The 15,209-nt window shown below is 35.8% G+C and overlaps 2 protein-coding genes and 1 pseudogene across 2 annotated transcripts; 1 reads left to right on the top strand and 2 right to left on the bottom strand.

Moving 5' to 3' along the window:
- The first annotated feature begins 3,927 nt into the window (after window positions 1-3,927).
- Window positions 3,928-6,780, top strand: LOC116004002. Its single transcript, XM_031243944.1, has 3 exons — window positions 3,928-4,824; window positions 5,311-5,853; window positions 6,535-6,780. Exons 1-3 carry the CDS (start codon window positions 3,928-3,930, stop codon window positions 6,631-6,633), a joined length of 1,539 nt encoding a protein of 512 aa, XP_031099804.1. The 3' UTR covers window positions 6,634-6,780.
- Window positions 6,781-7,802: 1,022 nt separating this feature from the next.
- Window positions 7,803-12,158, bottom strand: LOC116003762 (protein RETICULATA-RELATED 4, chloroplastic-like). Its single transcript, XM_031243681.1, has 8 exons — window positions 11,513-12,158; window positions 11,318-11,386; window positions 10,300-10,431; window positions 9,940-9,993; window positions 9,793-9,837; window positions 8,606-8,745; window positions 8,225-8,350; window positions 7,803-8,132 (listed from the first exon to the last, which is right to left on the bottom strand). The coding sequence occupies exons 1-8, from the start codon at window positions 12,044-12,046 to the stop codon at window positions 8,060-8,062; spliced, it is 1,173 nt and encodes a 390-aa protein (XP_031099541.1). The 5' UTR covers window positions 12,047-12,158; the 3' UTR covers window positions 7,803-8,059.
- On the bottom strand, window positions 11,070-11,142 carry LOC116005377 (annotated as a pseudogene).
- Window positions 12,159-15,209: the final 3,051 nt, after the last annotated feature.

Below are 15,209 nucleotides of genomic sequence, written 5' to 3'. Positions count from 1 at the left end.
ACATCAACAAAAAAAAAACATAATCGATCCAACCAATTTCATCAATTGCGCTATATAATATTCGATGTTATAATTTATATAATTGAATATCGATCCAAATATTCTTAAAATATTACAAAAAATCCAATCCGTGCGACGCACGGGCAAAAATACTAGTATTAATAAAAGAAATAAAAAATAAAAAATATAAATATAAAAGTACTAATCCAAACTTAAAAATCAAATTACCAATTAGGAGGGAGAATAATGGAATGAAACTCTTATTTTATAAGGAATATGTTTTCTAATTAATGTAGTAATCAAATCACATTGTAGTGTTCTAGAAACTTGTTAACCAAATAATAACAATGACTTTGATTCTCATTCTTGATAGCTAAACCCATTAACCGGACACACCCTCAATATACATGTTTGCACTTGGCATAAAAGGCAAGGGTGTTGACCAATTGTTATATCATGCATGGATTAAGGTTCATCTTGCACTATGGACCTTGGTAAAAAATTATGTGTTTGCAGTTGACATATTATGTGCTTTTAGTTAATCAATTATTGCATGTAAATAAATTAAAGATGCGTAATATGACACATATTATATTAACTATAAACACATAATATCTTAACTTCATATTATGTGCATGCAATTTTAAAATGTTAACTATAAGCACATAATATCTTAACTTCATATTATGTGCATGCAATTTACATATTAATTTACAGACACATAATCTCATAATCTATTAATTATAGATATAAAATTTAAATGTCATTTTGGATCAAGGTCCACAATGTAAGATAGACTTTGGTCCATAGTATAATTTGTCGATGTTTACTTTACTCGATATAATCATGTATTCCATACATAGTTATATTAGGTATTGCGAGTAATTCTAACTAAGTCATACGGTTGACTTTAAGGTAAGATTTAACTCTACAATCTCAAATAGTGACTACAAATTTCTCTCGTCACTTAAAAAAATAGAAATTTATATATATATATATATATATATATATATATATATATATATATATATATATAATGGCACAATGAAATGTAAGGATTCATCTCAACAATTTAATTATTGTTGTCATGTGCAGTTGCTTCGTTAATTATGAGGTTGACTTCAATAAACATGGGAAAAACAATATATATAGTTAAATAGAAGGTCAACAAATCTTAAAATAATAAACAACCTTTGCTTGAAGCCCAATGAAAAGATCAGAGTAGATGGATTAATTAATTAATAAAGTTCCAGAAGAAAAATGATTGATTAAGGCTTCTTAGCTTGTATAATCCGAAAAGGTGTTTCATAACGTACAAACCGAACCAAACCAAGAAATAACATTTTCTTAGTAATTTCATTGGAATCCTCAAACTTCCAACCATAAACTCACGCCCGGTGTCCTAGTTAACACTCCTACATGGATGATGGGAGTGGGTTCGAGTTTTAGTGGAGGCATCTGTTTGATAAAATAATTAACTTATTAGTTAATTTTGATTTATTTGACCGCTATTAACTATTTGACTTGATTAAAAAGTCAACATAAGTGATTAGTTAATTAACTCTTTGTAATTTCAAAATGTTAAAATTTAAAGTCGTCCAAAGCAACTTTTGAATTAGCTTTTTGAGAAACGAAATTATACCAAACAACTATCCACTAACAGCTAATTTACCAAATAACTTTCTACAATCAGCTAATGTTATCAACTAGTCATGCCCTATAACCCAATCAACTAACAACCATTTACCAAAGACGGCTTAAATCATTTTATAATTGCCATTCACACGCTTTCTATGATAGCCGAATATTTTTTTGACAAACACATAATATCAAAGCGAAGTATGCATTTTGTTTAATTAAAATTTTAAATTATTAATTGGGATACATATTATCGTAAATCATCATCTTCTAATTACCCTTAGTTTTGAGATTAAGGAGTACTTATACATTAAAAAAAAATTGGGTCTATACATATATATATAGAGTAAATACCAGTGGAGGTCCCTGACTTTGATCGCACCGCCACTTTTAGTTCTCAACTTTTAAATCAATCACTTTTAGTCCTCCGACTTTGATGACACTGTCACTTTTAGTCCTCAACTTTTAAATCAACCACTTTTAGTCCTCTTACTTTTTGTTTCTAGCCACCTATAGTCCTTCCTTTACAATTGGATATCTAATGTCATTTTCTCAAGGGGAATTCAGTCATTTCATAATTAATGTATTAAGTATTATGTTTCCTCATCAGAATAATTGAAGAAACTCTATTCTATACTCTCCTTTGTGAACATTAAATTTTGGACCAAATGACTGAATTGCCCTTAAAAAATGACATTAGATGTCCAATTGTAAAGGAAGGACCATAGGTGACTAGAAACAAAAAGTAAGAGGACTAAAAGTGGTTGATTTAAAAGTGGAGAACTAAAAGTGGCAGTGTCATCAAAGTCGGGGGACTAAAAAGTGGTTAATTTAAAAGTTGAGGACTAAAAGTGATAGTGCCATCAAAGTCGGAGGACCTCCACTGGTATTTACTCCATATATATAATATTAGAAGTGTTGGATGCAAAGGAACATGGCAGAAGAGTACAACTCAGAAAAAGTTTGAGGTGGAAACATGTTGGGCATTTATTCCGATTACTTCCACATCAAATTAATTGGATGAGTCCACGAGCTATCTTTAAGTTTAATTAAATTGCTGATTAAATCAATTCAAAAAATAAAAAACTATTTGCACCTAATATTTTGTATCAAATGATATCATTCCTAACGATCCTCACACTTTTTATATTCATCCTTTATTCGTGAACTAATCTATCATATCCTACCCTCATATGTGATTGGTGCAAAAACTTTTGTTTCTTGCCGGATGAAATAATTAAGATAAAGTAAGAGCGAGCCCTTATGAGAAAAATGCAGACTAATTATGCAAGCTGTATATGTTGATTTGGGATGCGACAATTTGGTAAACATTAAAAATTTGTAAACATTAACATTGCCACACTAAGCAGAAATATAAAGTGCATCCATCGATATGAAAAAGTACAACCATTTTAGTGCAATTCTACATATCATAGGTGCACTTTTAGTTTTGCTAGAATTACACTTTTTGAGTGCACTTTTATATATCATCGGATGAATTTTATTGTTGTGCTCAGTGCATATCCGCATGTAAAAATTTGTCCTCAATCCCTAAGAGCATCTCCAACAACTTAAGATTTATACAAGAGAAAAAAGAACAAAAAAAAAAAAGGAAAAGAAAAAGAAAACAAGGGTATCAGATACATGCTAGGCAAATTTCTTTTCTTCTCCTCCAGAGTCCCATAAAGAATTCAAATTATTGAGAATGCAATTTTTTTTTTCTCCTCTTCCCTCCACCTCACCTCTTCTCTATTACACCTAAACAAAATAACTTGAAAAACAAAAACCTTTGGTGCGGATGCTCTAATGGAATAATTAAATTCTTTAAATAATTAAAAAAAAATTAGTATTACCTATATATAAAATGATGGAATTTTATATATGAATGGAGTATGACAAATTGACAACCCTTGTTATTATTTAATTCATTAGTTATTGTGAATTTGTGACCGTACTTAATACAAATTAAATAGCTAAAAACACGTCAGCATATTAAGATGTATCCTAAAATTTTTGAGAATGCCGGATCATTGTGACATTGTCCTTAAAGAAATGCACGTTGTCACATGAGCCAAGGCAATCTCTCTCTCTCTCTTACCCCCTCCCTCTCTCTCTCTCTCTACAGATATGATGAAGAAGCAATGAGAAGACAAATACATGCACATACACATATATATATAGTTGGTAGATTTTGTTTTATGTCTGCAGAAATTAAAGTACGTGACATAAGCAATTAATATAATGCTATGATTTGTTGATGATAGAGAGTTGTTTTTGTGGCCGGAAAAAATGGCGTCTATTTCTTCTTCTTCTTCTTCTTCTTCGTCCCGTTCTTGGTTGTTGTTTGATACTAATTCTCCGCTGGCAAGCCTGAGCAAGATATTGTTAATCTCCGGCGTAGTTTTGTACATAGGAATCATTCTCCTGCCCAACATCCCATCGTGTCCGTCCCCGTCGGAGATAATGGTGTCTCCGACGAGAGTGGCGGTGGATCAGACGGTTTCAGGCGGTGATCCGAGTCCGAGTCCGAGTCCTGGGACGGGTCGGGGTCGGGGGGGTCGGGGTCGGACGAACCTGAGCCACGTGATATTCGGGCTGGTGGGGTCGGAGAACGCGTGGCACCACCGGAAGGCGTACGTGGAGACGTGGTGGCGCCCCAACGTGACGCGTGGGTTCATATACCTGGACACGGAGCCGACGGGGGAGCTGGTGCCGTGGTCGCCGTGGTCGCCGCCGTACAGGGTGTCGGACAACATAAGTAGGATAGTGGAGGTGACGGGGCACGTGGACGCGACGGTGGCGCGTATTGTGCACGGGATCATGGAGGTGTTCCGGGATTGCGAAGGGGAGAACGAAGATCGTGGGCTGAGGTGGGTGGTGATGGGGGACGACGATTCTATCTTCATGGTGGATAATATGGTGGAGCTTCTTGCTCGGTATGACCACACCAAATACTATTATTTTGGAGGGCATTCCGAGTTCATATTGTCCAATTTTTGGTACTCTTTCAACCAAGGATTTGGGGGCGCGGGTTTCTTGCTTAGTTACCCTTTGGCTAAGGCCCTTGCAAAGGGCATCGAGTCCTGCCTCAAACGCTACAATCAATTGAGGGCTGCAGATTCTACTGCCATGGCTTGCATTGCTGATCTTGGAATAAATCTTTCACCCGTTCCAGGCATTCATCAGGTATATATATATATATATATATATATATATATAGGGTCATGATCAGGTGTGGCCGTCCGTGCGGTCGGTGCGACCGCACCACTACATATACATATATACACCACTCAATATTAGAAAATACACCACACAAATATGCTAGGTACGCATCATCAAAAAACACACCACTAGGTAGGTAAATATACACCACACAGTGTTAATGCACCATTATGGGTAGGGTAGTTATGGTGCATTATTTTGGGTGTGTGGTGTGTTTTAAGGTATTTTTACGTATTTTTATTGTGGTGCGTTTTTTACCATTGAGTGGTGCATTTTCTAACATTGAGTGGTGTCAACCGCACAAGAAGACGCGACTACATTTGAACATATAACTAAAAAAGTTATAGCTAGTAACGAATTGAATTGAATGTCCAACTTTATATACAATTCCAACATGCTTATTCTTTTTGTCATAATATAATATAATATAATATAAATATAATATTACAGATGGACCTTCGAGGTGACGCGTCGGGGTTCCTGTCGGCCCACCCGAACACCCCACTAATGTCCCTCCACCACTTCGACATGATCGAGCCCATCTTCCCACTAATGGACAGAGCCCAATCGACGGCGCACCTGATGTCGGCGGCCAACATGGATCAAACTCGGATTCTGCAGCAGATCATCTGCCACCACCGGGTGACCAATTGGACCTTCTCGGTGTCGTGGGGGTACGGAGTTCACATCTACGAGAAGATCATGCCTCGGAGCTTCCTTCAGAACCCGATTGTGACCTTCAAGGATTGGGCGCCCAGCCCTCGTCCCCCGAATTGGATGTTCGATGTTCGCCAGCCCGTCAACGACCCCTGTGAGTCTCCTCATGTTTTCTTCCTGGAATCTGTGAAGAAAACCCCCAACAACAACCGTATCCTTACCACCTACAAGCGTCAATGGCGTCGCAAGCTCCCCCCTTGTGCCTTCACTGGGAATCACTCCGCGGATTATGTTTTTAGGATTCGGGTCTATACCCCCGCCGCCAAACGCACCCAGGTACCTACCTCACTTACCTTCAATTCCATCCCATCCTAATTATATCTCAGCATGCATGCATGCATGAGTTCTACCAGGTAAATAAATACTCCCCGTCTCATTCTATGTGTCTGATTAGGTTAAAGTTATTTTAATTCAAAATTTCATAATATTAACTTATTAAGTTTAGTATTAATATACAAAAATTACTCTCCCGTTCCGAATTGATTGTCTCATATACTTTTTGCACGCTTTTTAAAAAATTAAAGTAAATGTAATGTACTTTCTAATTATGCCTCTTACTTTTTCACTTTTGGGGAAATAAAAACAATAAAGATTGCAAAAGTGATAAGGGTAATTTGGGAAAAGTAGAATGATGGTGATGCTCATTTTAGAAAGATGACAACATTTTGGAACAAACTAAAAAGAAAAGTAAGACATGTAAAATGAGATAGATGGAGTATATATTTAGAAACTACACTAAAAGTACTATTAAACACAAAAAATTAAATTGAAAAATAAGTAAAAAATAATAATAAAGAAAATAAACAAAAAAAAGAAAGAGTTGGCTTGACCAATGAATAGTAGGTAGGACAGATAAAATGAGACAGATAGGTATATTTATTGGCTAATAGTCATGTATGTATATTAATTGTTATATTTGTTTAGCCTTTAAAGTTGTATTTGATTTTGTGTGTGCAGGCTGAAAGATGTGAATGCTGCGACGTCACTCGTGTGAGTGATAGCAGCATTGCGGACGTCAAAATCAGGGAATGCATGGAGAACGAGGTTATCGCATAGTCAAGATGAACAAGTTTAATTTTGTTTTTTTTAACAAAATAAATTTTAATTCTTTATTGTATTTTTGTTGTTGATATAAAAGTATACACTACACACAACGTAACCATCAGTTTGCCACTTTGTTTCTTGTGACACAAAGTCGGCATAGGGACGGCATAGACTGCAATTTTGTCACTCATACAAAATCCACCATATGCTATTTACTGCAAATTTGGATGTAAATTAGTGTTGTTTAATTAGTACTTCATTAATAGATTTGAATTTGAAGTTTACCACTTTCATTTCTATGTTTCAAAGATAGGAGAACAATATTCATATTCCTACTATCATGAGTGTTTAAAGCAGCTACAACAATAACTTTTTAGAGTTTTTTGCTTGATTTTTTTACACATGAAAGAGAAATAGCGGGTGTGAAGAAAATGGGTTTGTAGGGAAATGAGTGCTTTTTGTGGGGCTTGGAAGAGAGAAAAAGAAAAGAAACGCCCACTAGCGCACCCAACGAATATGAGCATGTTTTTTTCTGTCTCCCCTCCATACCCACACTCTTTTTCCTCTTGACATTCTCTCTTATGTGGCAAAAAAATCTGACAAATTTCTAATAGCATCCACATTAGTGGATTTTGATGTGAATTTTGATATGATTTTTGAGGAAATGTGACTGATGTGGAGGAGAGAGGTAGTGGAGAGAGAAAAAAGCACTCCTACAAAGAGCTGGTCTTTTCTCAGAAAAGTAGGTCCCACCATGTGTAAATATTGATTGCATGTGATCGCGAGTTTAATCTGATAGTTTTTTTTTTTCATCTCTCTCCTAATTAGCACCTCAAAAATCATCCCAAAAACCTAACTATTGAGGTTGCTCAACAGTTGGTGACAAGATTGTGCAGGTACTCTGTTCTATCACTGAAGAACTCATTTGTAGGGAAAGTACAACGGTATGGCATACAAGGATGATGATTAGTCATATCTATCAGGAGGTATTCATGTCTTAGAAAGATCCTCTGGATGGAAGGTATTCAGTCTTATATTATATGATGGCAGATTACATTTGTATCCACAAGATGTACTACTATTCCTAAGAACCTGCTTTGTTTTATTGCTAAATACATAGTTTTTGGCAGTATGCTCTTCGAGTAGAATATAATGTTGGCATCTTTGTATTGTCTGTCTTGTTCTATTCATACACTAGGTATTAATAAACTGAAATTCACAAATCTGTCTTCATATACTGCATATATCACAAATGGCTCAAAAGAATATCCCAACAAAATCCATCAAGAAAATATAAATAAAAAGCAAAATTAAAGTTTCCCAAGTCTTGATGAATGGCAACAAATGAAATGTCCCCTAGCTAGCTAACCTACTTTATCTGTAATGTCAACTAATCAATCTCAAGCATCCACTGCTCCACCTTTCATGGAACTTGACACTAACCTTGTACCTTGTGTGTCTCAACTTCTTCTGCCTTTTGAATTCCTATCCAGCGGGCATAATCCACCCACCTGTAAAAAGTTCAAAACCCGGCTTTGTTGTAGTTATTGCCAATTCAAATGTTGTGCCGAGAAAAGGGAAATGAGAGTCTGAAAGATCTTACAGTAATGAACCCAAGAATGTGTTGCCTGTCCGGACAGCGAAGCAAAGTGCGCTCAGAATTAATTTGTGTTGGTGTAGCATTGGCTCTAAAAGCCGCTGTTCAATGACACCGGCCAGCACTTGGTACCTGTTGAGGGCGAGAGCAATTTTAGGTGGACACGACAGAATACAGTCATGAAATCAAATCCTCGATGAGGGCAATTTTGGGTGGACAAAGACAGAATATAGATCGTTTTTCAGTTTTCTTTTTCTGTCCATATATAAACGAGAAATTAGAAGAGTTTTCCATCTTGAGCAAATAAAACATTGATCCATTAGGAATATAGTAATGTAGGTGTGATTTAAGCAGGGTAGAAAATTATGTGCATCCAATTTCACATACCGAAGGTTGCTAGATACTGCCATATAGACACCATAGGCGACACTGGTTGATAATACAGGTACATTCTCCACCTCCTCCGCAGAGGACTTGTCAACAGCCTTTCGTGCATTTATGAGTGTGTTTGTCACAACTGTGCCAACCTGAGCAGCAAACCATTCGGTTTTATCTTAGGTGTCCAACTTAAATGTTGTTTAATTGAATAAGAAAGCAGGAGATCACTATGCAACAAGGGAAGAAAAAAACGGAGCAAGGGAATGCATACTGTATCATGAAATGAGTTGAAATCAGAAATAGATAGCATTAGTTATGACAATAGAATCTAGTTCCAGTACAAATCAGAAAGTTTAAAACAACCAAAAATAATGAAAGAAAGAAAAGAAAAGAGGAATTATGTTCTGTGAAATTATTTGTGGTCAAATGGTGTAGCCTCTGTATCTTCCATTTGTAGATAAAAAAAGATCCCACTTGATTAACTCATTTACCCATCCACATAACCATCTATCAGGCATGAAATGGGAAAAGTGATGCAAGTCCCACCTAGCTACGTATGTTATGAGGGCAATGACAATCACAAAATCGAAATAATTCCCAACTGTCACACAACTTGAATTGAAATAATCTGTTTCACCCACAGCCTTTCAAATTGTAATCGAACTTGTTCAAGATACCGAAACACTTGTCTTTTTGTTTCCAAAGTAACACTCATTTCCTATTTAGAGAATCCTTAGAGGAACCTGGCCTTGGGGGGTCTAGTAATGCAAGTGGGAGACGTGTGCATACACCTCAGTCCTACATACTATGAAAACATTACTTGTAGCCCTATGCCAATGCTTTGACTTCGATACTAACTTAGCCATCAACCTATTTTATCACCACCATCAAGGGATCTTTGCAGCTAGAAGTGCAAAGATGAGTAGTCCGTGGGCAGTTGGACTTCAGACACAAATAATGGTTGGCATTGGCTATTATATAACATTACACAACAAGGTTTAGCTTTTAGTTATAGACTGTTAAACAACAATCCAATTTAGCATATAAATACATGTATGTGGTGTGTCTCAATATTATACACACAAACACACACACAACAAGGTTATGCAATGAGTTGTGGCTCTTAGGTAAAAGCTATGTTAAGCAGCAATCCTAATTAGCATGTGTGTGTATATGTATATAAACATTATAAATACCAGAGAAGATGTTGTGCCAACTGCAAAGAGCTTGGTCCCATTCCGCTGAAAATTAGATCAGATATTATCAGATTCAATCAGAATAGTCATCAGGTTTCCATGTTATAATGAAATTTGAATTAAGAATTTAGTATAGATATTCCTTACCACTATTGCACCAAGTCTTTGCAACAATGAAAATGTTGTCCCAGGCAGGGCAACCTACAAAAATATGGATGATGAGATACCTTATTCTTTTACCATATTTACAAGCAGCAGATATATAAGATATTAACTTTATTATTATTATTATTATTATTATTATTATTATTATTTATCAGCATAGCCAGATGCCTACACCTTCAAAGGGCTCTAAAACCCGATGTATGTGCTACGATTGTTACTGCTATATTGAGTTTGTTTCCCCAATCAGTAATTATCAAAATATCATGCTATTATTTTGAATTTGAGTATTGATACAAAGTTTTTTATTAACCCAAACATTAAAAAGAATGTCAAAATAGTGACCTGGAATGCATTTTCCGGACAATTGTGAAAAAACTTAGCAAGGCGTCCAGCATTCAGAGCAATAGGTGGTCGGAGAGAAACAGTAGGAGCAGGAAGGTAGACGAGCATGAAATCTGCAATTATGGCCATGACCTATGCAGAAACAGATTAAATTTAACAAGGGTGAGAATGTGAGAGCTATGCTTAAATATAATGCACCACCCTTCCCTGACAAGTGTTGGATATGAAATAAATGTTTCCACACAAGTAATGTTGTTAATGCAGCTTAGTTCTTTAAAGATGAAAAAGATTGTTGCCCGACATTAAACTCAATACAATAATATTATGTATTAACTGGACATAAATTTCTTCAAATCTCAAACTATACAAAAGCAACTTAAATATAAATGCAAATAGGTTCGTCACTTCGTCCTAATAATTAAGTTTGCACGGACAGCTTAATTGGTTCCTATGGTTCCTTGGTGGTAGATTGTGGGCAAAGACATAGGATCGAGCCCTGACATTTGCAATGTGGGAGTTAATATTATGTATTAACTGGACATAAATTTCTTCGAATCTCAAACCATACAAAAGCAACTTAAATATAAATGCAAATAGGTTCATCCCAATAATTAAGTCTGCACGGACAACTTAGTTGGTTCCTTGGTGGTAGGTTGTGGGCAAAGACATAGGATCGAGCCTTGATACTTTGCAATGTGGGAGTTATAATGCACCTAATGGGCCACTGAGTCATTTACCCCTCCATTATCCTATTGGGCCAAGGTGTGGTGTGGGGCAAGGACCATTTCTCGATTTGTGCGTGTCATCCTTGGGCAGGGGTCATGCTAATCTTCTCTGTATCGGGACTGATGTGTGGGGCAAGGGAATTTCGTGTTTTGTGGGCAAGTTTGAGATGAAAAGAGATTAAAGCTGCAGTTATTTATTTGTAGTGATAAACTATCCAGTAACTAAGCACAAAACAGGGGTGTTATTTGGTAAGTAGAGAAGATGAATGGTCATAATATTGTTTATGGCATACCACATCTGCAAAAACAATTTCTAGCTCTTTGAAGAAGTTTTCTCTGCGGCGTTCATACTCAGCAGCAGTCTGCAAAAATAAAACAGTATTTCAAGAGTGAAACGTATGTTGAGAAACAAGAACATCTATCTGAGAGGTAAAGTTAGGATTAAGAAAAATAAAAACTAATGAAGCGGAGAACAATAAATAGTGTACCTTGGTGAAGATCCCAACGCCGCATTCCATGGCGACTTTAGCAAGGAAGAGATCGTCGGCCAGGAGACGCTCTTTAAACCCTCCAAAGCGGAGCAGCCACGAGAGAAACGCGGATTTCTCCAGCTCCAAGTACCGCAGCACTATCGATCCCGGAATCTTCCCGTCCTGGATCGCCGCCTTCAAGTCATTCGGCAAGCTCTCCAGCGACCTCCCCGCCTCCGCCAATGCCATCAGCGCCTCCTCCTTATTGTTGTTGCTCTCGCCATTATCGTGTTTGTCGTCGTCGTCGCCGCCACCGCCGCCTCCGCCGTGAAAGTTTCCGCCATTGACGCCGCCGTCTCCGCCCGCGAACGAGGGGAGCAAAAAGGAGCGGCGGTTAGGATTCGGTGAGAACGAGACGGCGGCGGAGGCGATGCCTGTGGTGGAAATAGCGCTGCGGAGATGAATACGAGAGGGAAGTTTGGGGAGAGGGAGAGTTAGAGAAGAGCATGAGCGCAGCGGCGAGGGAAAGTTGCCGGCGGCGGCGATCGCCATTGTGGTTGTTAACAGTGTTGGTCGAGTAAACAGTTTGTTGGTTGGTAGGTAGGTAAGTCAGTCACTGACCCTGACCCGCCTGACTTCCTTCTACTTCTACTTCTACATCTAATTTTGCCCTTTCATACTTTCATATGTTCCTATGTTAGGTTTAAAAACACGAGGAATTTTGTTCCCACGCGCTAGCGTTCCAACGTCTACTCTGCGGCAAATTATACCGTGACCTAAACGACTTTGTTTTGAACATTGTAAACTAATCGCCGTTCTTTTGAAAATCACGTTTTCTGTTTCGGCCGATCTCTGTATTTATGTTAATATTCTGTGTATTCCAGGCAATCATTCTGTGTATTCTAGGCAATCGTTATGTGTATTCATTTTAGTAACACATGTTGTGATGTGTTTGTGCATTCGAATGTTTAAGATGATGAGTTCTGTGTATTTTGTGTCAATATTCTGTGTATTCATGTTATTAACACAAGTTGTGATGTGTTTGTGCATTCGAATGTTATGAGGATGAGTTCTGTGTATTGTGTGTCAATATTCTGTGTATTCTGGGCAAACATTCTGTGCATTCTAAGCAAACGTTCTGTGTATTCTAGATAATGATTATGTGTATTATAGATAATGAATTCATTGGAGTCATTCGCGTCCGCGTCTACTAACACCAAAACGACGTCGTTTTACGTACGTGGTGCACATTGCTATGTGCACCGTGGTGCAGGGTATAACAATTGCTACTATGCGCTCATTGCTTTCTAAATTTCTATGAGTTATGGCAAATTATGTTATGGACCACCCGGGTCTATGTTCACCAATTTAGAATTCTATGTTTATTAATTTAGAATTTTATATTCACAATTTTAAAACTTTATATTCACAATTTTATATTTCAATATACAAAATTACATTATTCAATATTTAACAATTTTTAAACTCTAAATTCACAATTTTGCTATATAAATTCAAAAATTGTGTTATACTGTTGAACATATATTTATGAAATTGTGAACATAGAGTTATAAAATTATGAACATAAAGTTATGAAATTATGAACGTAGAGCTATGAAATTGTGAACATGAAATTATGAAACTGTGAATATGGAGTTATGAAATTATGAACATAGAATTGTAAAATTACGAACATGGAGTTATTAAACTGTGAACATGAATCCGGGTCCACCCTGTAAGGTGGACCCGGGTCCATGGCATAACAACTGCTAAGTTATAGTACATGTAATTCCTACTTTTATTCCTTAACTTTTACTTCTTGAAATTTTAATTATATGTTACTCATATTTATTAAATGGTAAAATAAAAAAAAAGTAAAAAAAAAAAGACTAATTGTACCAAGCAAATTAAAGTCAATAATGTAATGTGACAAAATTAAAAAAATATGACTAAATATGACAATGATACAATAGTCAAATAAGTTTTCATGATAAAACAACAATTATTTTTCAATTATTTGTTCAAATTATTTTTCAATTCTCACTAATTTTAAACAAAATTTTAAATTTAATAAAATTTTTAAATAGTCAAATAAGTTTTCATGATAAAACAACAATTATTTTTCAATTATTTGCTCAAATTATTTTTCAATTCTCACTAATTTTAAACAAAATTTTAAACTTAATAAAATTTTTAAATAGTCAAATAAGTTTTCATGATAAAAAACAATTATGTTCTCAAATTTTAAAAAAATAAATACTTTTTTTTTTCAATCGTGTGACGGTGTGATCTTTCCTCCGAAGGAGCAACAAAGATATCATCTGAGCATAAGATGTTTGACAATAATTAAATACTAAACTCCATAAAATCTTTGAATTCAACTTTTTTTATTAGTACTAATATTTAAAAATAAAAAATCGATGGCATGACAAATTTTTACTTAATAATTATCTCTTTTTCTTTTTTTCATAATCTTTGTTTGCAGTTGTTGCCTACTTCCATATATATATTTGGAAGAAAAAGGCAATGAGGCATTGCCTCCTTCATATCTAGAAAAGGCGAGGGGTGTCACTTCCTGTCAAGTAAAGGCGACGGGATAGCGGTAGCGACAAAGAAGGTGGCAACAAAAGGGAGTGGCAATTGTGCTATCTAAATATGAAGGAAGTGATTTATATTGAAGAAAAAAAATAAGAAGATTGTTTTAAAAAGGCTATTGCCCCGTTAGTATGATGTGCCATCCATTATGACAAATCGAATATTTTTAGAGTTAATTCTTTTGTTTCCTAGATTTATAGGGTCATTCCGTTTTTAGTCTTTTTTTTTTTTTTTTTAAACATCCTATATTGGTCCTAGTTTTGTTGTGGCTGACCATTTTTGGTCATCCGTTAATAAATCCGTTAAACAGGTGTTAATTACAAACTGTGTGGTGCATTATAGCAATTTTTCATATACGATGCATTACTGAATACTTGGTGGAGCATTTGTGCATGCATAGTGGTGCATTTATTCTACGCGTGTTGTGCATTTAAGCATTGTAGAAACTGAGCATATGTGGTGCATTAATGAACACTGGGTGAAGCATTTGTGCATTCATAGTGGTGCATCTATTTTACTTGTGTTGTGCATTTACAAACTGGGCGGTGCATTGTAGAAACTGATCATCTGTGATGCATTACTGAACACTTGGTAGTACATTTGTGCAAGCATACCGCAAACAAAAATACAAAAATACTCCCAACACAAATAACCGCCTCCAACAACTAATTAATCATTCAATAAATACAACCTATCATATTAGAAGAAACGAGACGTCAGGATTAAGCCGTACAACCACACCTGGGCAAGGAGCTGCATTTGAACCAAGGTGCGGTCGTGTGGCTCTTCTTTGTGGCATATGTCAATAAGCATAAAGATGCATAGTATTGATTTATTATAGTGATTGTGTAAAATTACACAAAATTGATTTAGTTGTGGAAAACATGTAAATTGATAAATTAAAAAAAAAAATTATCAAGATGAGAATTGTTTAAGATGCTTCATGTGAAAAATAATTTCAAAATAAAATTGGGAAGATCAGTATATATATTCAATTAATTTAAAATTATTTATAATTTAATTTTAAGTAAAATAGGTGGAATGGACGATGGAAATGCATATGTAGACAAGTAACTCTTTCCATAGCATTAGAATTACACCATTTTGACTCTTGAGGTAC

This window comes from Ipomoea triloba, chromosome 14 (genome assembly GCF_003576645.1).
Source record: "Ipomoea triloba cultivar NCNSP0323 chromosome 14, ASM357664v1".
Taxonomy (NCBI): domain Eukaryota; kingdom Viridiplantae; phylum Streptophyta; class Magnoliopsida; order Solanales; family Convolvulaceae; genus Ipomoea; species Ipomoea triloba.
The sequence above is the reverse complement of the archived record's forward strand: the minus strand, read 5'-3'. Positions and strand labels throughout refer to the sequence as shown.